This window comes from Halyomorpha halys, unplaced genomic scaffold (genome assembly GCF_000696795.3).
Source record: "Halyomorpha halys isolate HHAL.00 unplaced genomic scaffold, Hhal_1.1 Scaffold148.1, whole genome shotgun sequence".
In the NCBI taxonomy this organism is placed as follows: domain Eukaryota; kingdom Metazoa; phylum Arthropoda; class Insecta; order Hemiptera; family Pentatomidae; genus Halyomorpha; species Halyomorpha halys.
The window spans coordinates 1,003,855-1,031,236 of record NW_027112919.1 but is presented as its reverse complement, the minus strand read 5'-3'; the positions used below and the strand labels follow the sequence as shown (position 1 = coordinate 1,031,236).

General features: G+C 28.3%; 2 protein-coding genes across 3 annotated transcripts; both read left to right on the top strand.

Moving 5' to 3' along the window:
- Window positions 1-1,438: 1,438 nt before the first annotated feature.
- On the top strand, window positions 1,439-9,313 carry LOC106678601 (protein bric-a-brac 1). The gene is made up of 7 exons (XM_067050588.1): window positions 1,439-1,490; window positions 2,146-2,412; window positions 4,945-5,099; window positions 6,277-6,612; window positions 7,348-7,479; window positions 7,946-8,065; window positions 9,137-9,313. Exons 1-7 carry the CDS (start codon window positions 1,439-1,441, stop codon window positions 9,311-9,313), a joined length of 1,239 nt encoding a protein of 412 aa, XP_066906689.1.
- Window positions 9,314-19,183: 9,870 nt separating this feature from the next.
- sqh (Myosin regulatory light chain sqh) lies at window positions 19,184-24,846 on the top strand. Of its 2 annotated transcripts, none has more exons than XM_014417206.3 (4): window positions 19,184-19,289; window positions 19,968-20,176; window positions 22,958-23,187; window positions 24,539-24,846. In XM_014417206.3, the coding sequence occupies exons 2-4, from the start codon at window positions 19,987-19,989 to the stop codon at window positions 24,641-24,643; spliced, it is 525 nt and encodes a 174-aa protein (XP_014272692.1). In that variant the 5' UTR covers window positions 19,184-19,289; window positions 19,968-19,986; the 3' UTR covers window positions 24,644-24,846. The 2 variants fall into 2 exon arrangements, with proteins under 2 accessions (XP_014272692.1, XP_014272691.1); XM_014417205.3 differs by lacking the exon at window positions 19,184-19,289 and adding an exon at window positions 19,538-19,681.
- The last annotated feature ends 2,536 nt before the right edge of the window (window positions 24,847-27,382 follow it).

The following is a 27,382-nucleotide window of genomic DNA, read 5'->3' as shown; positions in this document are numbered from 1 at the left end:
AGATGGTTGGAACATTTTTCTATGATGGTCTTTCATAATTTGCTCATAATGAGATAGGCATGTCCTGTAGAATCAAATTGTGGAAAAATATTTATTTCATAATTTTTTGGCTGAATTTAGACATTATTAAACAAGGAATAGTTTATTAAAAACCAATTTTTATTAAATAATAAACTTATATTGTATCCATTGATGTGTTATTAATGCTATTTTGAACTTCAAGGCCTGAACATTTGCTTAAGTAATCAGCAGTTTGATTTAAACACAAACAGTTTCGAAATTTGTCAGCAATAGCTCATTCCAGTTTCGAGGGAAACCAGGCAACGATGTCAAAGCAAAATTATGCTGCATCCATATGAAGCATGATATGGTACTGTTTTGACATTCAAAATAGGATCTTGATTTGCTATTTGTCAAAACCTGGTGCCAAGCCTTAGCCTACAAGTTTGAGCAGGTTGAAGTCACAATGAGTTTAATTTACAGTTATTTCTGAGAACAATTGGAAGCAATGCAAATTATTGAAAGTTATAGTAAAAGCTTATTTTTATTTTATAAATCTCTCTGTCCCTATAAGATTGAAACCTTGCATTGTTACTCACATTTTTATGTTCAGTATTGACATAAATGAAAAACAAAATCGACAATGCAAGTAAAAAATTGGCATTTAGTTTATTTTTCATTTTTTTTTTAAATCTAACTAATAAAATGTTTTGAAAATAAGAACAAAATTAGACTTAAGAAAATAAAAACAATATAGCATATGGAAACATTTTTAAAAAAACAACACATAAGTCCAACTGTAAAAAAATTTATTTTGAAATGAATTATGAAAAACATGTATACATTAATTTTACTAAAGTATGACTTCTGCTAAAAGAGTTTTATTTAGCAAAAAAGATCTTTGAACAATGGCTGAATTGTGGAAAGGATATTTATATGATCTAAAAACAATTGAGTTAAAATAAAAGAATTGTGTATTAGTTATTGTCCAGCTGTGTTGTCTGTTTAAAACAATGTTTTTTTCTTTTCTCTCTTCTACCATTTATGGATTAATTTGGAACTTAATTGGATATTCATTCATATTTAAAAACATAATTATTTACTTATAAAGATGCAAATGATATTTGGACAACACAAAATAAGAAATATAACTATGTATTTAGTTTTTCACAACATTCTATGATATATTATACATTGTCATTCAGAAAATGTCTGTCTATTTAAATAAAATATAATCTTTGAGTTCAATAAATTTACAATTTTGAAAGGCATAATTTCATTATATCAAAAAAATGAAAAGTTTTTCCCATTAATTGAGTTCAATGAAAAATTGCTTACATGTGCTTAATATAATACAACAACAATTTAATTTCATTTATTATTAAATTATATCTGCCACAAGAAAGGAACTAATTTCACTTTTCTTTTTTAGGCCAAAATGCTCGAATCTTCTCATGCTTGGCTGGGAGCTTCCACATCATCATTGGCGGGTGAGAAATATTCTATTTCTGTTTACATACTTATGTTTTATTTTTATGTAATTAAAACATATGATATTTAAATAATATATAATATAATATAAGTTTCAAAAATTATGTAAATAACTAATCAATTTCCATATATTCCAAGAAAAGCCAAGGTTTAGTTCATATTTTTATTCATTTCTTTCATTGTTATAATTTTCAGAAAAAAAATTAATTTGTTATTATTTTTACCATAAATATTATATTTTTAATATTAAAAAAAAGAAGAATAAATACTTTTATATTAATAAGACATATGACAGATATTTTATATATCCATTTAAAATATTTTTATTAAAGTTTAGAAATAATTATTAAGTTCTTAGTCGAGTTTATCATTTTATTGTATTTTGTATTTGTTTAACTGATCAGTGAAATACTATAATTGTGAATAATGTTCAGAATGTAATGAGAATTGTGAATGATTAAATAACCTGCTCAAAATAAATTACGCGCTAAATTAAAATATTTTTGTTTTGTTTTGTTTTGTTTTTTTTCTCTGAGTTATTAAGATTGTATAAAATATTTATATCTTGAATATATATTTTAATATAACATGTATAGTGTAAGATGATGAATTGTTTGTTTAATGATATATATCTTGTTATGTTAATTTTTTCAGCAGACAGCTATCAGTACCAGTTGCAATCAATGTGGCAGAAGTGCTGGAATACAAACCAGAGTTTAGTTCATAACCTGAGGTTTCGTGAAAGAGGACCACTAAAGTCATGGAGACCTGAAACAATGGCAGAAGCCATTCTGTCTGTCTTGAAGGAAGGTCTGTCCCTGTCGCAGGCTGCAAGGAAGTATGACATACCGTATCCTACATTCGTCCTGTATGCAAACAGGGTGCACAATATGCTTGGACCGTCAGCTGATGGAGGTTCTGGTTCGTGTAGATTTATTGTAGTAGCCTAATCACCTTAAAGATCTGTCAATAGTAAAAAAGAAAAATGGAATAGTTTTTTTTTTAATTCTTCAATTTAAGACCTTCATTTTTAATATATTAATATTGAGATTTTTCATTTGTTTATATAGATTTATTTACCTCAAAATATTGTTTACTCTATAGCATAGAAATTTAAAGGACATAAATTTAAAAAGAAATTATTACAAATAAATTTTCTACACTTGACAGATTCTTTGTTGCACTATATGTGTTTACAAGCTTGTGTATGCGAATTCTTTAAATAAATATATTGCATGTTATTAGTCCTTTTATATCACAATGATTGAAAATCCTTTTAGACACTATAAAAATTATTGTAAAGCACTATTTTTTTCTATTTATTCATATTAATTGGAATTCAATTTTGAGGGTGACAAAATTCAAATAGGATTGAATATAACCATAAATCATTTATCAGCAATTAGAGCAAAACTTTGATTGTAAGTATAGGCAAATTATCCGATAAAGTTAATGATTTTACATTTCCTGATTAATCCTGTTATGTTTCTAACGGTTAAGAATTGAAGTTCTTCATTACCCACTAACAAAGTTCTAATATCCTCTTTTCATATTCTTGGTCTATTTTCTAAGACAGTGGTTGCCAAACCTTTTTCCCACAGCTTCCTTTATGGGCTCAAAAAACTTTGTGGCATCCTTGTTGAGCTAAAAACATTTGTGGCACAATTATCCTTAGAGCAATTGATTATATAGGAAAAGGTGAAATAAAGAAATGCTGGATTGATCTGTATATTTGATTTTTTATTTTGTAATATTTAGAGAAAGTGATATTTGTTTGTAGAAACCCGGCATACTCTTGGTGCACCCCAGGGTACCGCACCACCTAGTTGGGGAACCACTTTTCTGACAATTCATAACCGACAATGTGATACAAAATACATTTCAAGATTTTATTTTATTTTAGATAACAGGTTTTCATGAAATAAGAATTTAAAAACTTAGTGATTGAAAGAATTGTATAGAAGAGAAAAAACTTATTTTATTTTATTTGTAACATTATATTATATCCATTCTTACTAAATTAATGTCATTTTGAAAAATAATATTTCATTTGATGCAACTAGATAACTCATAAAAAATATTTCATAGTAGTTAATTCCATTAAAATTAATCACTTTTAATATACAGTTATATTGTTGAAACTTTTATATTTGAACACTATTCAACTAAATGTGATGATGAAATAATGTTATATCAAGAAATATACAGTTGTGGTTGTTCATTTATGTGATGTTAAGATTCAATTTTCTCATATATGAATAAATGTAACAAGATGTGACACAAACAGAACATATTGTAAGAGCTAAAGGATAGATACTAGTTGTGCGGGAGGGAGAGGGGGGAGGGTAAGAGGTACCTAGCACAATAGCTCTATAAGACAATGGCTTCTTGATGACATTTCTGTCATTTGCATAAAATCCTTGTCTGCTTTCTCCAGCCCATTCTATACCATTGTCTTCCCCTACATATTACCCCGTATACAGTTCATGTCGAGATGAACCGTTCGTGAATATGAAAAGGTCAACATGAATTAATAGTTTCAGTATCTTCTAAAAATCATAACCAATCTTGATAAAAATTATTAAATTTCTCACCTGTAATTTTCTTTATAGTTTTTTGTTATTTGTCTAGATAAAATTATTTTAATTAATCTTATTAAATGACTAATGATCCTTTTTTTTCTAAAAAGACTTTATATATTACATATTTATCTAAGTGATGAAATTTTGGCTTTTTACATACAATTTTCACATATAAAATAGAAATGATTGCTTATCATATTAATTTCAATTTTAATATCATAACATTATCCAACTGTTTCTACTGGTTTATGAGTGATTACTTAATATATATAATAAAATTCATTCGATTAAAGAGTGCTTTTAATTTTTTTTTTTTTTTTTTTGCTCAATTTGTTACTTTTATTTCTTATGTTTAAAGACCTATTTTTTTATATTATTTTAAAATCCTTCAATATTTCTTTGGTTACTATTTGTACTTACAAAAATAAATTAATCAAATAAAATATGCCTACATAATAATTGAAAAGAATAATTTCCTTTTTATTTATAAATTTAAATTTAATAAATAGTAGTTATATCCTTGTCCACAGATCAAAAAATAGGCCAAAATTAAAAAAATTATAATCGCAAGATTATTGTTGACCATATGTGATAATTGTAGAAAGCCTGGTTGATTGTAAAGAATGGTAAGAAAATATCAGAAAAACTATTTATTAAATTATTATTAATAATAAATTTATTAGTTTGTTATTGATAAATAGCTTTTCAAATATTTTTTTTTACTTTCTTTGATCATCACCCAGACCATATACCTACAATGAAAAAAATATCTCATTTTCCTTATACAATTTAATCAATTTCACTTTTACTTTTAATTAAATTCAAGTCATATAATTGTTTAAATAATAATTTTTTTCTTTGTCAATTACAGATTTGAGGCCAAAAGGCCGTGGAAGACCTCAACGAATACTGTTGGGTATTTGGCCAGAAGACCATATCAGAGGAGTTATTAGAGCTGTTGTTTTCAGAGACCCTCAACACATGAAAGAAGAGACTCTCAATCTTGGATATCCTCATCGTATGCCTGTAAGAATATTTTGTGTACGATGATTTTCATTTGTTATTATTATAAAATTTAGGTATTCCTAATAATTAATTAATCAATATCATCATGAGACAATATAATTATAAATGCATTTATTAGTGTAAATTTAATTCATTTATCATTTTTTTAGCAGTTTTATTGAATATAGTTTAAAGATAATTTGGTTTTATTTTAATGTGGTTATAAGTAGCCATGTTAGTTTATGTATAGTAATTTTTATTGGTGATTCTCAGGAAAATAAGAATTTCATTTTATTAGGTATTTCTCATATCTTGAGAAATGTTTGCCCTAAAATTCTAAGATTCTTTAAAGAATTTTCTCTCTCTATATATATATTCATATCTTCAGATCTATCCCCACCATAAATATGAAAAAAAGTTCATACTGTGGATATATGCACAACAGCTTTCAGATTGCAAGATCCAATTCTAAAAATGCAATAAGTTAGAAAAGGTTTCTGTTCTGGTTAATATGTAACTGAAGTTGTATTAGTGAAGCTTTATACATTGAGATTAATTGATACTTGACTTAATTGACACAAATACATTAATAAATTTGTATTTATTGTAAGAATTTTGCATACATTAAAAAGGCTGGTTGAATGAAAACTCTAGATTCTTCTGTGGGATGGAGGAGGAATTTTAGGGTCATTTTGTCATGGCAGGCATCCTATCTTGGAATAATCTATCCTTCATGATTCCCAAACCATAGTTTCCAGTGAGTATCGCTTGAATGTCATGCATTAAGGACGTTTTATTAGTCTCCATCTTTTGCTTCAATATTTCTCTTATTTAAACTTTAATTTAATCACCATTCCACTCTATTTTTTGGGCTGAACAAGGGTGTGGTGACTCTTTTTCATTAGGCCTTTTAAGTACTAATTATGAGCCTTCAAAGTCTGTATGTCAGTTCCATGGGTCTAATGGCATCTGCTACGTGGAAGTACTAAAGTATCATCTATTTTTATTAATTATCTACTATTATGATATACCACTTTTATGAACTAAAATCTCAATTTTTGTTGTAAAATCAATGAATATTGCCGATTATTGGAGAATCAACCATATATCTCGTTTTTTTATGATCAGATTTTTCATAGATTTAATTTTTTTTTTTGTTTATGAATTTATTCATTAAAATGTGCTTATATTTATTTAGAAATCTCAGCTCTGCACTCCTGAGAGTGTACACAGCTATGGTAGCGGTGGAGGAAGTGGTGGAGGAGGCAGCAGTGGCCCAGGTTCAGTGACAGATTCAGTCTCACCAAATTCCGCTGCTGCAGCTGTCGTTGCTGTAGCTCAGAACTTGAGGCAGCAGATGTTGGCTGCAGCTCATCATCATGAGCAACACCCTCACCAATATGGAGGATTCCTAGCAGCTGCAGCAGCAGCGCATTGTGGCAATGGAGCAGCATCCCTCATGCTTCACTCACCGAGCCCAGTTGACTCTTCCCCTCGGTCGTCACCTCTAACTCAACCCAACAATAATATGGAGGTATGATCTATTATTTTTCAAAAATTAATTACTTGAGTAGATACTTTATCAAAAAGTAAAATCCATTGCCTTGTTGGATTTTGTAACAATAATTAGATTTATTATGGTATTATATTTTAAGGATTACCCTTTGTACTTCTTTATTAACTTATGCTTGACAATAATTTGAATTTCTGTCCATTATTTAGTCTAACAACTGAATATTTTTTCTTATATCATCTTCAGTTATCTGCCTTGTCCAGTTACTGTGTTCCTTATCACTTATTTCCACGCCCCTCTAGATCTGTCTTTGATAAAATAGTAAATTAAAAGTAATTGCTAAATATAAAAAAATTACTTTTGTTTTGATAATTAATGAATTAAATAATCTTACCTCCAACTAAAAGGGAAAAAAAATGTATGACTATAATTTATTATAAGTGTAAGCTCTCACTAAACTCCTTGCAGTTATGTTAAATGTGTGATAATTACTATACACATTAAAGTATATTAAAGTGTATAAATTATTCTATTTACTAAATTATTTATCATCTACTTAAAATAAATAATAATTTTATTATTATTATATTTCTCTCTTTCTTAATCATTTCCTCTCCTACTGCTGAACAGTGTGAAGTGCCTGCTTGTATACCACTATTGTATTTTATAATTATACATATAGTAATTACTTAAAATATATATTATTCAGCTTTAATTTACCAAAGTTATTATTATTTTTTTTTTTTTTTTTGACAGATGGCAATGGGTATGGGTTACAAACCAATGGTAAATGATAACATGACACCCAGGTCGAACGAGCATCTATTCCAAGATGAAATTGAAGATTTAGTTAAAAGGCCTCAATCAAATGAAGGCCCCAAAGTTAAGGTTAGTGATGAAAATTTTCATATTTTATGCATAATTTTCATTTAAAATGCTTAAATTAATATCTGATTTAATGATTTCTACCATATAAATTATATCAATCATAATGTTGTTAGTGAATTATTTTCAATTTTAAACAAATAATAAAACTTTTTTCCTTAAGAAAAAAATGAACTGTTTTCATCTTTTTTTCCAAATCATGTTATCCAATTTTATTTCTTTTTGAAAGAAAAGTTTTTTGTATCTGATTATTTTATTTTTATGAAATAATATATGTAAACAAAATATATGTACTCATCCCAAAAATCTAAACAATTAATTTGCATAGAAATTGAACTGCTGATTAAAATCAGCTGGCAAATTAATTGTCCAATTTCATAAAAATCAGTGTTAAGGAAATTAGTTATTCTTTATATGATTAATTAATTTTATTGAGGTCTATAAAACTGATAAATATAACAATTTTTAGCCACAACCTATGGTCTACAAGCAAATGCCTAATGATCTCTCCGCCAGAGCTGATCACCTGTTCCAAGATGATATGGATCTGATGAAGCGCCCTCAGCAGCCCGAACCACCAAAGGTCAAGGTAATTATCCAATTTGTTTTTCCTAAAAAACAACTGAGTCCAGAATTATTGTATTTTTTTTTTACTTTTATGAATTTATATTCATAAACTTAAGGAATGCTGAATCATATCATACTAAAAAAATATTTACTCAAAGATTATTGTCCAATAAAAGCAAACGATGTAGCAATGGTAACTGTTTATGGGAATAATAGAACTACAGTAGAACCCCACTTATCTATCCTTGTCGGGCCTATGCATTCCTAGTTAAGGGAGAGAGCTAAAAGAAATCTGGGGTGTAAAAAAGAAAATTCGGTTTTTAACAATGCAATTTTTCAATCATTAATTGTGCTGTTTCTTACTACAAGCATTTTCAAATGCACTGACACATTTATCCATTATTTGTAATAATTCTAATTTATTTTTCAAAATCACTGCTAGCTGTTTTCTGGTCGCACACACCTTAATTTTCTTACCTATGTTAGTTATACATAATGTTTAAAATAAAAGAACAGAAAGTTGTAGGATATTAACCACATCAAACCTTTCAAAATAAATTTAATTATAGATTAATATCTTCTAACTAAAACTGTTCCGAGAAAATGCTACACTACTTTTTATATCTAATTTACACAGCAATCTTTTTCATTTTATTCTGAGATTAACAATGGATAACCATATTTTTTTAAAAATCAACTGTTTATATTAGTGTATATAATCAAAAAATTTTCAAGAAAATATGAATTAAAAAAAATGTTGTGCCATTAAGGATGTTGCAAAACTTGATTATTTTTTTTCCATTCCACACTTTAATAAGATATTTACCATTTAATTCTTTGTTTATCTTCATTAGTTTATTGCCCTGTTAAATGATTTTTTAGTTTCAATAATTTAGTGCTGATGATAGTGTAAATATGAAATTCCTAGTTAACTTTGATTAAAAATGTTAATTTGATTAAGCGGTGTTCTACTGTATTTATTATTTTATCCTATTATTACATTTATAAATACGTATAAATTATTTGAAAGATTATTTAGCTTGTTGATTTGTTTCTTCTGTAGTATCTGAAATGTTCTTTTTTTCTTTTGCAGGTTGGTATTGGTGTCAGTGGAATGCCATACAAGGGCAGCTGTGAAGGATACGGCCCACCTCGACCTGACTCGCTCCTTCAAGACGAGTTTGAAAACTTGGTGAAGAGCCCACCGCAGGCCGGCCAACCCATGCAGAAGGAGCCTATTCACATGTCTGTCGACCAGCGCACTGACTAAGGCTTGTCCATCAGCATCCACGCTTGTATACTGTTGAGATAAGATCCCTTTATAATGTCTATTTATTTACTTTTTGTATTGAAAAACATTGTAAAAATAGGAAAAAAAAAGAAGAAAAAAGTGTCGTGTTAAAATGTAAGACTTATATTATATTGACTATTTTTTAAGTTTCTGTACTAAAGTACAATGATAGGCTCGTAGTCGAGTATTTATTGTTTAAAAAGTTATTTAAATGTTATCATGATGATAATGGGGGTTTTTCATGATTTGGTATAAAAAATGTTGATCCAAAAATTGTATATGTTTTTGTGAATATGTGAATATATTGGTATATAAATATTATTGCACACGTGATAAGTCGTCATAGACGATGGGGTTGTGCAGCGTTATATTTGGGTAACTTTTAAATTTGCTGTATGTCATATTATAGTTAGTAATATAAGCCAATCATCACATGGTAGTAGTATACTTTGTTATATAATGACATTTTGTTATCCTCTTTGCTGATGCCTTAAAAATAAAGAATAAAAAATATTAAAGTGGATGTTCTTCTAAAATTTTGAAACTGAAAAAGATAATCTTATTTATTTAATGAAAGTTTTCAGGACCATAAATTTTTAAAAGATTTGTGTTTAGAAATATATATTTATATATTTTGATTTAAATTTTAAAAACTTCCTTTAATAATAGGAGTTGCTGTAAAATATAATTATATACATATATATATTTAAAATCCTCTATACTAGAAATAAAGGATAAATATTGATGAACGAAAAATTTAAAAAAAAAAACAAAAAAAATTAAACTAATCTGATTTTTGTCTATTTGAAAAAATAAAAAAATAGTATGTAAGTATTTATTTAAATTTAAAGACAAAACTTTCCTTAATACCAAATATCATCATTTATACCCTGTTTATAATTTATTTAAAAGTATAAGATTGTGTAAATATGCAGATTATAGTAGGCTATTTTATAGGTGGATCCGTATAATGAAACTAGTACATACATATACACAGTATATTTATTAAGTATGCCAACTGAATTAGAAACTCTTATAATAGATCTGTGAATGTTGATTGTTTTTAATATTCTCAGGATTATTCATATATATACTGGCCTCCAACTTATTACTAAACTGAAATTATTTATCAGAATTTGTAGTGCAGTTTTTGCATCTGTATTAATTAAATTTTCTGTTTATTACAGTAAATACAATATACAAGCTATAATAAAGTAGTCACTATGCATTAAAATAGTCTAGTAGGTCTCCACTTTCACAAATAATAATAACCATAATATCCTATAGTTTCTACATTGAGAGAAAAATGTTCAGAACAATTATCAAAATATGGAAATAATATCAAAATATTCATGCTCATTAAAATAAAATCTTTAACAGATTGACTGCCAACCATGAGATGATTTCTAGTTTGTGAAAAAAAAAATCAATATAATTGAGGCATTGTTTAAGAGTTCATTACTAACTAAAAAGGCATCTTAAAAAAAATTTATTTTCTACCAGATTATAATTTTAAAAACATGAGAGTAAACTAGAAAATAATTGCAAATGTTAATTATTTTATAATTGCCTATAATTAAAAACCTAAACTTAATTATCATATGCTTCTAAAAACTATTCTATGCATTAATCAGATATATCTTAATGTTGAGCTCTGCTCTCAAAGTAATGAAATTCAGTTTGTTTACAATAAATATCAAAGTGATAATTCAAAAAGTGATGTATATTTATTTAAAATTCTATACAATAAATTGAACAGAATTTTTCCAAATTCGTTTGGCAGTCAGCACGTTAATATGTTTAAATAATTTTTATTTTAGATAGTAACTGTGTTGAAAATGAAATCAGACAATTCAGCCAAATCTAAAGTTTATAAAAAAAGAAATTGTAAACATTAAGGTTAGACTGCGATTGCCTTCCTTGATATCACTACATATGCCCGATATTTAGATCATTTAGATTGTAATTAGGAAAACTATATATTGTTTAAATTGTCCCATTTGTAAATATATAAATAAATATGTATAGATAAATATGTCATTGTGAAAAGCTTATGTAATATTATGTTAACAATGTATATCTAAGAAGTATAGAAACAAAATTATAATGCTTCCTAAAGGAATCTCAAAAACGCTATCATATTGTTGCATAATCATCAAATATCTAAATATACTTAATGAGTATATTTATGTAACATAACCGTCTATCTGACTATCAAAATAAAATAAAATTTAAAAATGTAAAAAAAAAAAAATAATATGGAATTTTATAACATAAGATATGTAAAAATAAAATGCATGATAAGTGATATATTTGAAGTTAGTAATGAAACTATCTGTTTCTATTTGATTGTGTATAATATTACAGGCTTTTTTCAATTAAGTTATAGTTTTAATACATTCCCGAAAAGTGTAATGATGTATTTGTTACTGTCCATTCAGTTTTGTTTGTACGTTTTCTTTCAGTTTATTATATATTTGCATTGCTATAACGCTGAATAGAATTTCATTTATATTTTTATTTATTTCTTCATTATATTTATAATTTAAGATGGTACGGACAATGTTTTGTTTTAGTTCCTTTAATTTTATATGACAATCCTAGAGGATGTGAATTCCTTAGGAAAAAAACTTGTATTAATTATTTTGTTTTCATAATTTGTAATAACGTGAAGTCTGATGGCACATAATTTAGGCGCATACAACTTTTTGGCTAATGAAATAAAAAAATGATATAAAAACGAAATTGCAGACCAAAATTTGAGACTAGTATAAGAGTAGATTATGATTGTCATCCTGTTAGTTAGTCTAGTCAGATTTCATACTATTTAGAACAATATTTTCGTAAATATTGTCTTTGCATCAGATACCGAGATAAGAGGTCGTAAATTGTAATATAATTAGCCTCGTCCATTATGGAGGCATAAGTTGTTGTCATGAAAAAGAGACCTCCTTAAATAATTAATAATTAGTTTTAAATATCTGAAGCTTATCCAAGTATGGTTTTATCTACTCTATTCCGGTACTGACCTTGTCGATTTGTCAAAATATTATAGGATCATAAATAGTGCCTACAAATGAGGTGTAACTGTCCTAGTACCTAATCCTGTCCCTTAGTTTCGGCTTCATCTACTACCTGTGTTCAAAAAATTTGACAAAAAAAAGTGCCTTCCATTTTCTGACCATTTTTTTATGTTATTATATCTGATTTTGATGTACAATGAATTATTTTGTTTCTTTTAGGTGAACAAAATTTTAAAAAAATTATGAAGAACAATTATTTGTAGGCATACTACTTGACCTTATAATTTTATCTTTAAACATATAACAAAATATTTATCACAGGCTAATGGATTTATTAGATTGTATCATTGTAACTGTGTTAGCTGCATTGTATGAGATGCAATAAAATTGTGTACACAAACTGGTATTTTTTTCTTAACTCTATTTTCCTTCCTTTGAATATTTGTTTACCTTATTTTATTTTATGATATTATATGAATTTCTTTCTGATTCTTTATGCAAGTGGAATCTGATTAAAATTTCAGACTGCTAACAAGAGCGATCCAATATATTTTTTTTTATATTCTTAAAATGCAAAAAGAAGCTAAAAAGTTACTATCAGTTATTACCCTTCACTATTTTATCATGTTTGAGACCAACTAGCGATTGATATCTCGACAATATTTCATGTGAGCAAGAAGCAAGGTGAATAAGAAACTGCGCTCCTATCTCGCATGCTTCAAGTCTGGCTTTGACAGGTAAATATTTATTCTAGTTTATTTGCTGTGGGTCGACTCTGTGGGTAAGACCCTCCAGATCTACACTATAAAGATACAAAGATACACTTAATTGGAAGAAAACCTGATGGCTGAGCGTTATCCAGATCAAATCACTTCCCCAGCATAAACGTTGATCTAGAAATAGTATTTCCTTACCTAGTATTGAACTCAACACCCAATAAAACTTCTTGAGGTTTGTAATATTTGTATTTTCAACGACACAAAGGATCATTGGACACAAGATAGTAATGTAAATAAAACTAAATTTTGAAAATCAAATTGTGTAACAAGTAGGAGAAGATTGTGAATTATACAAAAACTTGGAAAAAGGTTGACCTTTTTTTTGTGTTATGATCTCTTGTGAGATTGTAACATGCCATACATCGAACAACCTACTCGCTATAATTGTCTGTTCAAAAAGGCTTATGTTACCACTTTGTGGGATTTGTTTGATTTCCTTAAAGATTAATCTTAGAAATGAAGTGCATCAGCTTTTTTTTTAAAGTTATTAAGATATCTCTGGATCTGCACACATAACTACTAGTCAATCATTACACCTTTATACATAAAAAACTACTCTCATAAAAATATTTGAGTGTTTCACATTTTTTATTATAATTTTTAAAGGAATTGGAATCAATTCAATGAGATTAATTTCTTAATATTCATTACAAATAACTATTTGTAAGCGAAGAAGGTAATAGTGTAGTGGATCATGGAGGGTTTTACAACAAAACAACAAAGAGTATATATATTTCACAAATAGATGCTACCAGTGAACAAACCAAACAAAGATAAAGCTAGCTGTCCAATGATCTGAAGCACTGTTGTTTTATTCATAATTACTTTTACAATGTATTTAAGTCACCAATAAACATTTTAATTACAAATCAAGGAGAGAGAAAGAAATACTTTATTCATTCATGCAGCCCAAATACATCGGGTTCCTACATTACACAGCATACTGATCAATTCCAGTCACGGATTATAAGTTACATATTTTTACATGATATAATATAATAGAGATAGATAACATTTTTTTTTTCTTCCACAGTTTTCTTTTACAATTAATACCAGTCTACAAACTAACTACAAGTTTTTCGATTAATTCCTTTCCCTTCTATTTCACAACCCCTATTTCATTTTATCAATAAATTCCCCTATATAACAAATATTAAAATATTTAAAATAATAAAAAATAATAACTAAAACAACAAATAAGATATGCAATGCATGCATGCCATCCCACTTCTGGATAAACTCCCATAATCATTAATTTCCATGCATGTGGTGGTGTATGATTCCCAGGGAGTCAAGTATTATATTTTCTGTCAACCTAACCACGTCCTGAACATCGACCCTGAGCTCCTCCATGAAGCTCCTAGTTGTGCTGGGAATCGTTCCACGGTCTCCTAACCAGAGGCTTCTCACGTTGAAGTCTCGTTCTCCGAAGCCCTCACGGAACCTCTCCTTGAGGAAAGGAATACATTTATTGTAGATTTCCTTCTTTTCCCTATCTACCTCATTTGCCTGGTCAAGGTCGTTATTTTCATATCTCACAGTGGAATCCAGAATGATTGCCGACTTCCCCTTCTTAGGGAAAGCAACAATATCCGCATATCTTGTGGATCCATCCGTATCTACACAGTTGGCCTTGTCAAAGCAGGCAAAATCTCTTTCTTTTAGGAGCTTCATTAACGCGTAATAAAACCAATTTTCTACAAAAGATCAAACCCAACTCAAGCTAAAAAAAGTGAACATAAGCTTTTACATTTCAAAATTAACATAAATGTTCATAATATGGTTAATACTCATAGTTAATATGAAACATTATGAATGTAAAGTGAATTATCAGCAGTAATTTAAATTTCCTAATTTTAAGCTTAAATAATACAACTCTATAAATTAATATATTTTCAAAAATTAAATGATTAAACTTCATGTTTTATGCATCAGAAGATTAAGAGACTAAAGAACTAAATTTATTATGGAAAAATCCTAAGGTTTCTTTAACATTGTTATATTAATAGCAGAGGAAAGACCTACATAGAGACAAAGACAAGTTTGAATAATCAACAGCTACGATTTAAATTAATTTTTTTAGTATACCAATTACAGAGTACCCATGAAATCGTTGAATGAAAAATAGTAGAAACTTTAGTTTCCGAAAGGTACTATTGCCAAAGTTTGGAATTGATTGTAGAAAAATCTAGTGTGCATAAGTAATAGAGGTCCATAATAAATTCACTTCATATATATTCTTAAAAGAGTTTTTTTAAAAATTAAACTCCAGTTTATATACATATACAAAATTCCTAAAACTTCAGTTTTATAAATATGTAACATTTTATTTTTTTTAATAAAATAAAACAAATTATTTTTTCAATAATATATAGTGGAACATATGTATGCATTATTAATATTTGGTATAAGTTCCGCTTTCCTGGGTGATCCTAAATTTTTGAGCTTTAAAATCAATAACATTTGATTGGTATGTACTTAAAATAAATAATAGATATTGAAATTAGAGAATATATTGAGAGGTATATTGAAATAAGTTATAGAGAGGAGGGTAAACCAAAGTTAATATAATAATATTAGTGAATTTAGATTGTAGGGAAGTTATATTGCTGAGATGAGATGATGATAATGATGGGTCACCACTTTGTGTGAATTAAAAGACGAAAGATGCTGTCTTACTTGGTGTGAGCGATCAGAAGCCCCTATTGAGATGTTCAACCGCTGATTAGTGTGCCAGCCTATATGCTGGATGCTCACAGTGCCACACTCCTCGCCTGCTTATCTGGTCATATCTCCTCTAGGACTTGTAACTGAGTGGGACCAGGCCAAAGGTCCCTGAAATGTCTACAGGCTCTAACAGTAAGGGATTAGCCCTCTAAATCAGCTCTGGTAGGCCCTTTTCTCTACTGGTGGTGCCAGTTGTACTATTTTCTTTTTCCAGTAGATGGCGCTCCTTGTCCTTTTAGCATAATTAAAGTTTCCCCCATCTTAAAGTAATACCTCTTAAGGGGGCTCTACATGTTGGCCAAGCCATGGCGAACTCAGACATGCACGTGCCGATCCGTCGAGAGTCGGTTTTTGGACACAGATCAAAGGGGTTCGTGAGAGCAAAAATTATTATATTTCTATCAGTAAATCAGATGAGCCCTAATGATGGTGCGATTCACCAAACATCAAAAAAAGAAATTTATAAGGAAGATATTATTATATAATATAAATAAAAATAATCTACACTGCTTAAAAAGAAATCATAAAAATAAAATATATATTTAGGTATCTATAAAAAAGAAAAAATCAAATACAACTTTAGTGCTTATTAAGAATAGAGGACATAAACAAGAATGGAAGAATTCATATGTTACATACAACATTTTTAACAAATAATGTCAGCTAACATCACATCCCAAATATATTTTCTTTTAGGAACCTAAAAACTACACAAACTACAACTTTAAGATGATGAGAAGATTTTTTATCTTAGAATTGAAAGAGAAATCTCCATTAAATGATAATAAATTAATCTTAATACACTGTATTATACAAAAATATTATAAATAACTCTAATGTAACCACATTTAAGGCAACATACCGCCATGAAGAATAAAAACAATCACATTCAAAAGAAATTAAGACATAAAATTATTTTTATTTTATTTCTCCTATATAGGTATGTATAATAGCTTTTATTTCTTGAAAGTAGGTACAAATTTGCCTTTTAATCTATTGACCACAGAATGACAGATTGCCAAATTAGTCAATAAGCAGATATTCAAGTAATAACATTTCACAAGATATAAATATAGATTTGATGTTAGTCTAATTTAATGATTTTTTATGTAACTATTTTGATAGTTTAGTGGAGAAGTAAATTCATCTAATACATTAATTTTATAATGGTTGTTGGCATTTATGCTGGTTTAACTTTGGTAACAAATATAGTTATGTATAGATGATTATTAATGCACAATATATTATAAATTATATATAACTTTTTTTGCATTTAATCATTGATTAATTTTTTATTAATCTAAACGTAATGCGAAAACATAATGCACTAATTTACACAATATTGCAACTCATAAATTAATTTTACTTAGCTTTTCTATTGGGTTCTTTTATGTTTTCAAATGAAAATTTTTTATACAAATTATGACTATAAAACTATACTGTTGTACTAATTCACAACATGAAAAAGTATTATATAAGCTTTACTACGCATTAGAAAAGCAGGAGTTAACAATTTGGAATTTTGTGACTTTATCAAGTTTATATTTCAATAACCAGCAGTAAAAGATTTCTTTGATGATCCTTATCTATTTCATAGGATCAGTCTCTTCTATAATAATTTACACCCCTTTATAAATCTTATAAATATAGACCCTTACATATAGTCAGCATTAACTCAAGGGGAAACGCTGAGACCAATTAGAAACTAAGTCTGTTCCAGAATAACTCATATTTTATATTTCTGTATCACACACCAACAGTAATACCATCAGTTAAGTTTTACCAAAGCACTTTTTCCTAAAAACTTTAGAATCTTCATCTACCTTGTTGAAGGTTGTTATCAGGTAAAAAACTGGATGAACCAAAATAAGAACATCTCTAGCAGACCAGGAAGAGTGTAGGTTACCGTTACTGGTAGGTGTTGATTCTCAACATGGAATTCTCGTAAGACCATATTTATTGTTAAGTACTAATTCAGATAATGCTTAGTATAATTTAATTTACAACAAAATAAAAAAGTTTGAAGTTATACACAACATGAAATTTAATTCCCTTGAAGCATGATTTTAACTACATTTAAGTTTAAAATTATAAAGCTCAAAAGCAGGCTTAAGTTGTTACTATACAGCTTTTAACAAATGTGGCATACGGTCTTAAAACATGGTAACTGTTAAAATAAAAGGTTTTATAATGTTGACATGTTTGTTAATCACAGCGTTTTATCTTCAACTAGAAGTCGCTTACTAATATTCAATATTAACAATATTCTCTTAAGAAAACAAAGTTCCTAAAAATTCTTTCAATAATTAATTAAATCAACCTTCAAAAATCCAGTAATAGCAAAAATTTCAATTTATAAAAAAATACAGTTACCATGTTTTACAACCGAACGCTTCAAATTAAGCAAGAGAATTTTAATGAACTGAAATTAATTAACAATGAAACGATATTGAAACAGTAATAAAATAACTACAATTAAAATTAGGGTCAGATCTAAAAGTGTAGGTAAAAGTGCGAGCACTGCTCCCATGTTGTTACTGATAATTATGCTGTGAACTCATACAAGAACCACTTATTGGACCTATGTACATGCTTCCATAGAAAGCATGGATATTTAGATAATTAATACCTATCCAATTAATCAATTTAACAAATATTTATTACACAATTAGGAAATTTATATTAACAAATTAAAATATAACGAAAAACAAAACTAAACTAAATTATACAAATAATTAAAATACCAAGTAAGGTTCAGCGTTTCGACCCCATCTCTAGTCAGACAGCCATAGACATATTAAAAAATTTAATTAGATCTGTCTCAAATTGAAAAAATTAATTTTGTTATCTCTGAGGCCAAGATCTGTTTTCAAGAATTATACTTTTTATTAAATTATATCATTGTTATACTTTTTTATTGGTCAAATAATAATACTTACATGTTTTATTAATGAAAATAATATTATATACATTATCTAATGATACTTGTGTACATAAAATATATGAAAACTTGTAATAATTGTTTAAGATTTCAATATTACTTTTATTTATAGAAGTATAAGAGAGACTTTACATAGTTTCAAAGTCGTTTTACTTTTCATAATAAAGAAGTATAGTATATATTTCAATAAGAAGTATATAAAATTCTAGAAATGTGTACAAATTATAGAATATGAGATATTTGAGCGATTTGGTTAAGTTTATACGATGTCTATATAATTCATGAATTTTTTTTTAAACAAATTTATAAAAAATATGAACAGATTATCAACTCAAATTCTAAGAAGGTTGAAGACAACCATAAAAGGAATGCGTCTTAAGCCATATCTGACCAAAAAAGGAGAAGTGAGAGAGGGTAAACTGGGACAAGATACATATGGTCATAGAAGTTCAGTTCTTGGCCGAATCCGTCCAGACTAACTTATTGTAAGTCTTCACCAATTGGAAATAGAATAACTTTACGATAAGTTTTAATATAACAATATTTTAATAAGATTAAACTGGGAATCATATTCAAATATGCCAAAGAATCAGCTTCTTCAATTATCTCATCCTTTGAGAGGGTTTAAATTATTTTATCCTTAAAAAATAACATATATTTTTTTAGCCAATAGATTTATTTATAACAATAATAAAATTTCTTATCAGTTGAGGGTATTTCTATTTTAAGGTGTGGTTAATACTATTACGTGTACAGGTTAATCAGCTGAGTGACTCATAGGTCGTTTACATTTTTTGTTTGTCTATATTTCTATAACAGTTTTTTAGGCTGTATTAATTACTTATTGTTTAAGTAACTTTGTTCCTACTCGATTTTAGTAAGTTATTCATTAGCTTATGTCATTATATCTCCCAAAATATTTTCTTCTATGGATTCTAGTCCTTGAATATTGTGCAATGAAAATTTGATAGCTTTTTAGGTTTCTAAATTTCTAAAAAATAAACAATTTTTTTATTTTAGTGTTTTAGAAAATGTAATGAACTCGTTTTGATCAAATTCAGCATTTGTAATGTAAATTTCGAAGTTAAAATTTTCAAATCAATTTCTCTTCAAAATGATAACTTAAATTTCATACAGACTTACAGATACTCGTTTCTGTTTAGGTAATTACAATACTTAACCATGTCTTCAAGAAAAACAGCCGGCCGTAGAGCTACTACTAAGAAGCGTGCTCAGAGAGCAACTTCTAATGTATTCGCTATGTTCGATCAAGCCCAAATTCAAGAATTCAAAGAAGCATTCAACATGATTGATCAGAACAGGGATGGATTTGTTGACAAGGAAGATCTTCATGATATGTTGGCTTCACTTGGTTTGTACTTTTTTTTAATTGTATCTTATGTGTAGTTTTTACTGATCTTAGTTTTTTTATTATTATTTTCAATCTTTGCCAAAAGTATAATTTCATTAAGTTATAATACTGTCCTACATAGTTTGACTGTATCATCATTAACCTTGGAAATTATCTGGATTTTTTCAATGTCAGTGTAGTGTCATTAGTTTAATTACTATGTTATGATAATATAAATAGAAAGTTTGATCATTCTTAATATAAGATGAATTCCTATTTTTACTTCTTTCTTCAAATTTGACATATGAATTACTTTTACTTTTTGATTTGTTCTGAATTAGTACTTGCCAAATTCATGTTCTTCAAATAAGACTTATTCAAAGAAACCAAAGAATTTCTGTGGACTATATGGATAAAATTCGGGCAGTCCTTATCAGGTTTCATTCCTAGGAAATGACTTAAGTAAAGTCTTACTCGAGAAAAACGTGTATAAACACATAAAACCATATTTTGTAGCCTTTAGTTTTTCTCCAGCCTCTTTAATATAATGTGCACTTGTTTTTAAGAGCTATATTTTCCTGGAATTGATTTTAAAATCACTAATTGATTTTTTAACAGCTTTGTTTGTTAATTAAAATATATACTTTTTTTCAAAAGATATAACTCCGTTACAAATTTGCTTCATTTGAAACGGTTTCTCTTATAAATAAGCTAGTAGCTTATCTATGAAATGATATAAAACATGAACTGTCAATATAATATACCCTATGGAAAAAGAAGCCCAAATAACAGGTATGGGTTTATTTAACTTTGGGAAAAAGTTTTTAAAGTACACAGTATTGGGGATATTGTGATCTTCTCTAACCAATTCTTTAATTAAAGTAATTTCGGTCTGTCAGCTTGTATAATATATTTCTAAATCCCACACAGGGATTTTACTTAAATTTTAAAATAAAGGTTTTTTGACCTCCATAATTGATTCATCTTTCATAGAACCATTGTTTCATAAAACAACATATTTTATAATCATTATAACCTTCCTCTCCAACTATAATGGGGTATTAAACCTATATTGTGACAACTAAAGGTCCATTTTCACATGATAGATATCTGCTATACAAGTAATTTTACAAATCCAACTGTGAGAAAGTTTGACAGTTTTTGTTCATGTGTTTGATTGTGAACCTAATTCGGTTGTAGTTAGATTTGGTAAAGGAATGATAAAGGCTGATGATCATAAACCATCAAATAATTTATATATAAGATTAGTGCTTTGTTATTGTTCAGGCTATCAATGTGTGGTTGTTCGTTAAGTTGCATGCACAGATAGTTGATAGTACTATTAGCTCCTTAAAAAATCCTGTTATTATGACAGTAAATATCATACTCTATATAATTGTAGTGGGTGCAACAGTTTTCACTTTTACTGTGGAATTTGGGTTTAAATCTTAAAAGAGATAAAGTTATACAGTTCCAACTGCATCATTGCATTTATTATTAAAAATTCTGTCATGTTTTGTAAATTACCTCTACTTTTACGATTGGTATAGATGGAGGAAACAAATGTTTGCAAACATATTGATCTACTCCTAATACTCGTCTAAAACTCAAAATCATCTTTATCTTCTTAAATTTGTTGAATTATTTTGTATAACACTATTTATTGTATTGATATTGTTAGTTTCAAATCAGTATAAAGTACTTCACTGTCAAACATTTCTGTTATATTTTCTTTATTCTCTTTAATGAACTTAATAAAGTAGTTACAGTACGTGATACATAGATATATACAAATTTAACTACATTATAATTCTAACATAACGTTTTATGCTTTTATATTTATTTATACATAAATATTGATATTAAGTATTTAAATGTTACGTATTATATTATGACTGAATAAGAAATAGAATGCCATAAGTAATTAACTTTAATGATATTATATATATAAATAGTTCACCATATAATATAAAATATGAAGAAGATGGTCAGGGTTGCTATTAAAAGAACAAAATAGCTTACAACTATTTATTTACGTTTTGCCCCACTCTGTTCAAGATGATGATGATTGTTCACTTCACTTCTTTTTATATACTTCTTTTTTTTTTTTCTTTTTTTTTTTTTTTTTTCGGCCAAGACTCCCATTGGAGTCCTATACTGCCTAACCATGGTTGGGGGTCAAAGTTCCTCATTTTGTGGGACCGCCACGCAATGAAAAAAGTCGACGTCCCAGGCTGGATTCGAACCGGCACCGCCAATAAACATCAAATTGGTAAGACTGTGTCTTAACCACTGAGCTATGGGCGGCCCTTGATGATTGTTTATATGAAGTACATCTTTAGTTTTAGAGGAAGATAAATAGCTAAAATGATATTTAGTTACATCTTGGAATTTTTAATGCTTTAAATGGGTACATATTTTTCATTTGATCTATATAACAGGATTTGTTGATAAATATCTAAGTCTTAACAGAGGCCAGTATCACTAATTAAGAACTATGGAAGTGTGCCAAACTTTTTTTCACCCTACCTTCTATGAGTTAAGATAGGACTTTGTGAAAGAATTTTTTATGATTTATAGAGGCAACATACCATAAAGGCCAACTCACTTCCATGCATTATGGATTAGAACCTTATATCATTAAGTTTTTTAGTTTATTTCCATATGAACTTTAAAGTATTTTTAATACTATTACAATTTATGCAGTAAAATAAAATACACTGAATTTATTGTATGTTGTATATAGGAAGGGGAAATGGGTCCGTGTGGCATTTCAGTTTTTTATTAACATTAATTTTTCAGGAAAGAGCCCTACCGATGAATATCTTGAAGCAATGATGAACGAGGCCCCTGGCCCTATCAATTTCACCATGTTCTTGACACTTTTCGGTGAAAGACTCCAAGGCACTGATCCTGAAGATGTCATTAAAAATGCATTTGGATGCTTTGACGAAGATAACAGTGGCTACTTAAATGAGGAACGTCTTCGTGAATTGTTGGTTACTATGGGCGATAGGTTCACTGATGAAGATGTAAGTTTTTCTATTCTATGTAGGTTAAAAAAATAAATATACTTTTTGTTCATAAAAAAATAAAATGAACAATTTTATTTTGCTTAAAACAAAATATAAATTACATTTTCTAGTTAAAACTTACTTCCTTTGTTGACCCATCATCTTAATAGTTTTGGTTTAATGGACTGGAAGAGGTGTACAATTATTTAATGAGATGAAGTGAAAAAAAAAAAAAAATTCTTCCATTTATAACTTTCTTTAATTTATCTCATTTAACCTTAACAATGTTCTGGGTCCATTGCATTATCAGCCATACTTATCATTACCATTTTCTATAATTTTAATTTGGTACATTATCTTTTCTCCTTATTGAATCCACCTTATAAAATCACAATATTATATATTGCTCTTTAGAATTGTTAAAAATTCAAACTATTTGTTTAAAATAAGGAGAATCTTTCCTAAATTCCTTAGGTATATTTTTTAATAAATCAAAAATGTTTTTCGAACAACTAGAAATTGAAATTTTGTAAATTTATTTTGGCAAATATCTTAATAACTACTACCCCTACAAATCATATAAACATCATAAACTACTATATAGTATATTAAACTAGCTTTAATATGAGTGTTTAATAGAGATCTCTATGTTTAATGATTCCTGAGATCAGGTAGTTCCTGAAGAACTATACTTGACAGACTCATCAATATTAACTAGATATTATACATAGTTTTTACTAAAGTTATGTAAGATTTGGGTAAAATAACTAACTTTTTTCCCATCGGGCTCTTGTACTGCAGATTTTTAATAATCAATTACTATAGGAATTGACTTGTTATTACTGGATACTGTTATTACTTTTATTGTTTCCCTTTTGGTAATCCAACTCCAACACATTCATTGTGAGTTATTTGAAGGTGGTCAATGCATTTTTTAAAGTATTTCTTGGAACCAATTCATACTATTTTTTAATTTTTTTAAAAAAATGAGAGATTCTAAATAATATTCAGAATCAATCATATATTTTTGTAAAATAATATGATCCTATTTCAAACTGATAAATCAGGTTAAAGCTTTACTTTTTATTCTCAAACATTGATTACTTGCCTAATTTTGAACTAATTGAATTTCTTTTACTTGATGTAAGAATTGAATGTTAGTATGATTATTTGATATACGAATTTTGATCTTTGTTCTAGTTCAAATTGTTATTAACTAGTTTTAATTATATTTTCATATTTAAAAATGTTTATTTATCTTTCTTGATAGTGCCCTTTTATATATAAATTTGTAGAAACAGAATAATGTGTTAATGATCTTGAAAATCTTATATTCATATTATTTTAAATTGTGAATTTTTTTTACAAGGTCGACGAGATGTATCGTGAAGCCCCTATCAAGAACGGCATGTTTGATTACATCGAGTTCACTCGAATTCTCAAACACGGAGCTAAGGATAAGGATGAACAATAGTTTATCTGGATCAGAAGTTTTATCCGAATTTTTATATGTATATGCTTACCACAATCATACTCTTTATATATTTTTATACCTACCATTAAACATTTTTATGTTAATCCATTTGGTTGTTTATGTAAGATAATTTAAAAATTATGTATTTATTCAGTGAGTTACATTTCTAAAATGTATAATATTTAAATAAGTGAAAACTTAAATCATGGTGTTTTTTTTCTCTCCCTATGCATTTTTCATCCATTATTATTTAGTTTCTGCCTGAGTTGTGCTATGTACTGTCTCAGGATTTAGTTAGGATGCCAAGATAATCATTGAAGGTATTATCCAAAAATAAATTAATTAATTAATTTATGTTGAGTCCTGCAAAATATTATTATAATTGGATTCTTTTCCAGAGGCTTTTTATGTGTTTACCAGTTTACTAATTAAATATCTTTATATTTATAAAATGTTGCTATATATTAGCTATATAATATAATAAGAGGTGGTACTGTGTAATATAATAGTAAATAAACTACATAAAGGAACTAGGTATTTATTTACAATTTATTGATAAATGATGTTATTAAAATAATTGAAATGATTCAGATAAATGGTTGCCATAAAATATTGATTATTACATTATTACTTATTGCCTAATATATGCTTATAGCTGCTGATTTGGGTGGTGTGTGTGTCAAAGTATCTCGTGATGAAGTTTTCACCATTGGTGTAGTGTTGTAATGTAGGTGTCATCTCAGCCTGGGAGTTCCATTTCTGAGCAGCCCTTCTTAGGATTTCTCCAAGTCCATTCTCTTCTTTAGCCCATCTTATTACTTCTGCTGCCTCTCTGCTTTCCCTCTGTCTGTTTTCTTTACTTCTGCCCCCTTCTTCTTCAATCGGCGCGACAACCCATTACTGGATCCTGGCCTCCTCAAGCAGCTTCCACCAGTTTAATCTGTTAAAAGCAGCTGCTCTTAAATTCCTCACTCCTAGGCAGGGTCCTTGAATCCTCTCTAACACTATTGCAGCTCTGGGCGGCCCCTCCCGCCATGTAGGAGCTCATTGAGAAGTTTGCGATCTCATCAGTTCCCATCCTTGCCACTTGGCCTGCCCAGCGCAGCCTACCAATTCTCACAATTTTTCCTATATGAGGCTCACCAATTAACAAATAAACTTCCCTATTCGTGCGTCTTCTCCAACCTGAACCATCCTTTACTGGGCCGTAGATGCTTCTGAGTATCTTTCTCACAAACGTTTGGAGGTCCCTTTCATCGGCCTTCGAAAGTGCCCAAGTTTCCAATGCATAAAACAGCACTGGTGAAATTAGCGTTTTGTACAATCTGGTTTTTGTGGATATTGATAGTGAGCTACTACCAAAGTGCTGACGAAGTCCAAAAAAACACCTATTGGCCGATGCTATTCACCTCCTTATCTCTGCGGAAACATCATTGGTGGCATTAACTTGTGATCCGAGGTACACAAACTCCTCAACATGTTTGAAAGAGTAATGACCAATTTGGATAAAATCTTCATTAAAGCCTCTTTCTTAACCAACTATCATATATTTGGTTTTGTTAGTTTTAACAAGTCCCAGCTTCCTGGTAGCATCATCAAGGGCAAGAAAGACCTCTTCCACAACAGCTTTTGATCTCCCAATAATGTCAATATCATCTGCTTATCCCAGGATTTGTACCATATGATTAAAAACTTCTGCCCCCACTTGTTTCAAAAAAGGGTGTCGCCTTTTGGGGATCTTATTTCCTCATTGGCTATCATCAGCCATGCCCAAGAAAAATAGGTTACCTGTGCCCCTTAGTGACCTGCTAAGTGTCCTTTGTTGACACACCCAACACAGGTATGACAAGACATATGGTAGACTTTTATAATATTAATAATTTTTAATACCTTGATACATATCAGCGAGTTAACTTTTATTTTCTGGTGGCCCCATCAAGCGAAAACTTGATCTTCTCACCCTTGTTATAATAGGGTGGTTACATGTTGAAGAACCTTCACGTATGTTAGAAATGACTAAGAAGAGGTCAAATAAAGAAAAAAAAAAGGTGGTACTTTCTTGTAGAAACTCAAATCTGAAATGAACCACACTTGTGAAACCAAGTATAAAAAATAATATAACATTCTCTATTAATAAATATTGATAAAGAGTGTTTTAAGACTTAAGTGGATACAATTTATTTTATTTAAACAATAAAACCAGTCTCGAAGAAGTGATAGAATTATATATAAAATATTTAACTGGTATATGTCCTGTTATTGTATGTAGCGAAAGATTAATGTTTATGTAATACTATAATTTTATAATGTTACTATAAATTTAGAATAATTAAAAAATTGGATTACAAAATCAGTCAATTTATTTTTGAATTTATCATACGATCTTGTCACTCTTGAAGAATAAGAAAAAAATATATCTGATCTTATTGAACTGTATCATATTTACAAAAAAATTATAAAAACCTAATGTGGCTCGGGGTGAAATAGGTTAGCAAAGCTTTTTTTTTTTTTTAGAAAAGAGCATTTCATATTAGTTTTTTGTGTCCTGTCAAAAAAAAAATTAGCAGACAGCTCTACACACATTGACCATTTTCTCAAAAAAATTAAAAAATCGTCTCCTTTTTGTTCAGTGTCAAAAATATTCTATGGGAACAGTTTAAACAAATTTAAAATCAATTTAATTAGTTTTTATTTCATCCCATTATAAAATGCTAAGGCTCAATCGTTCTCTAGAAAATG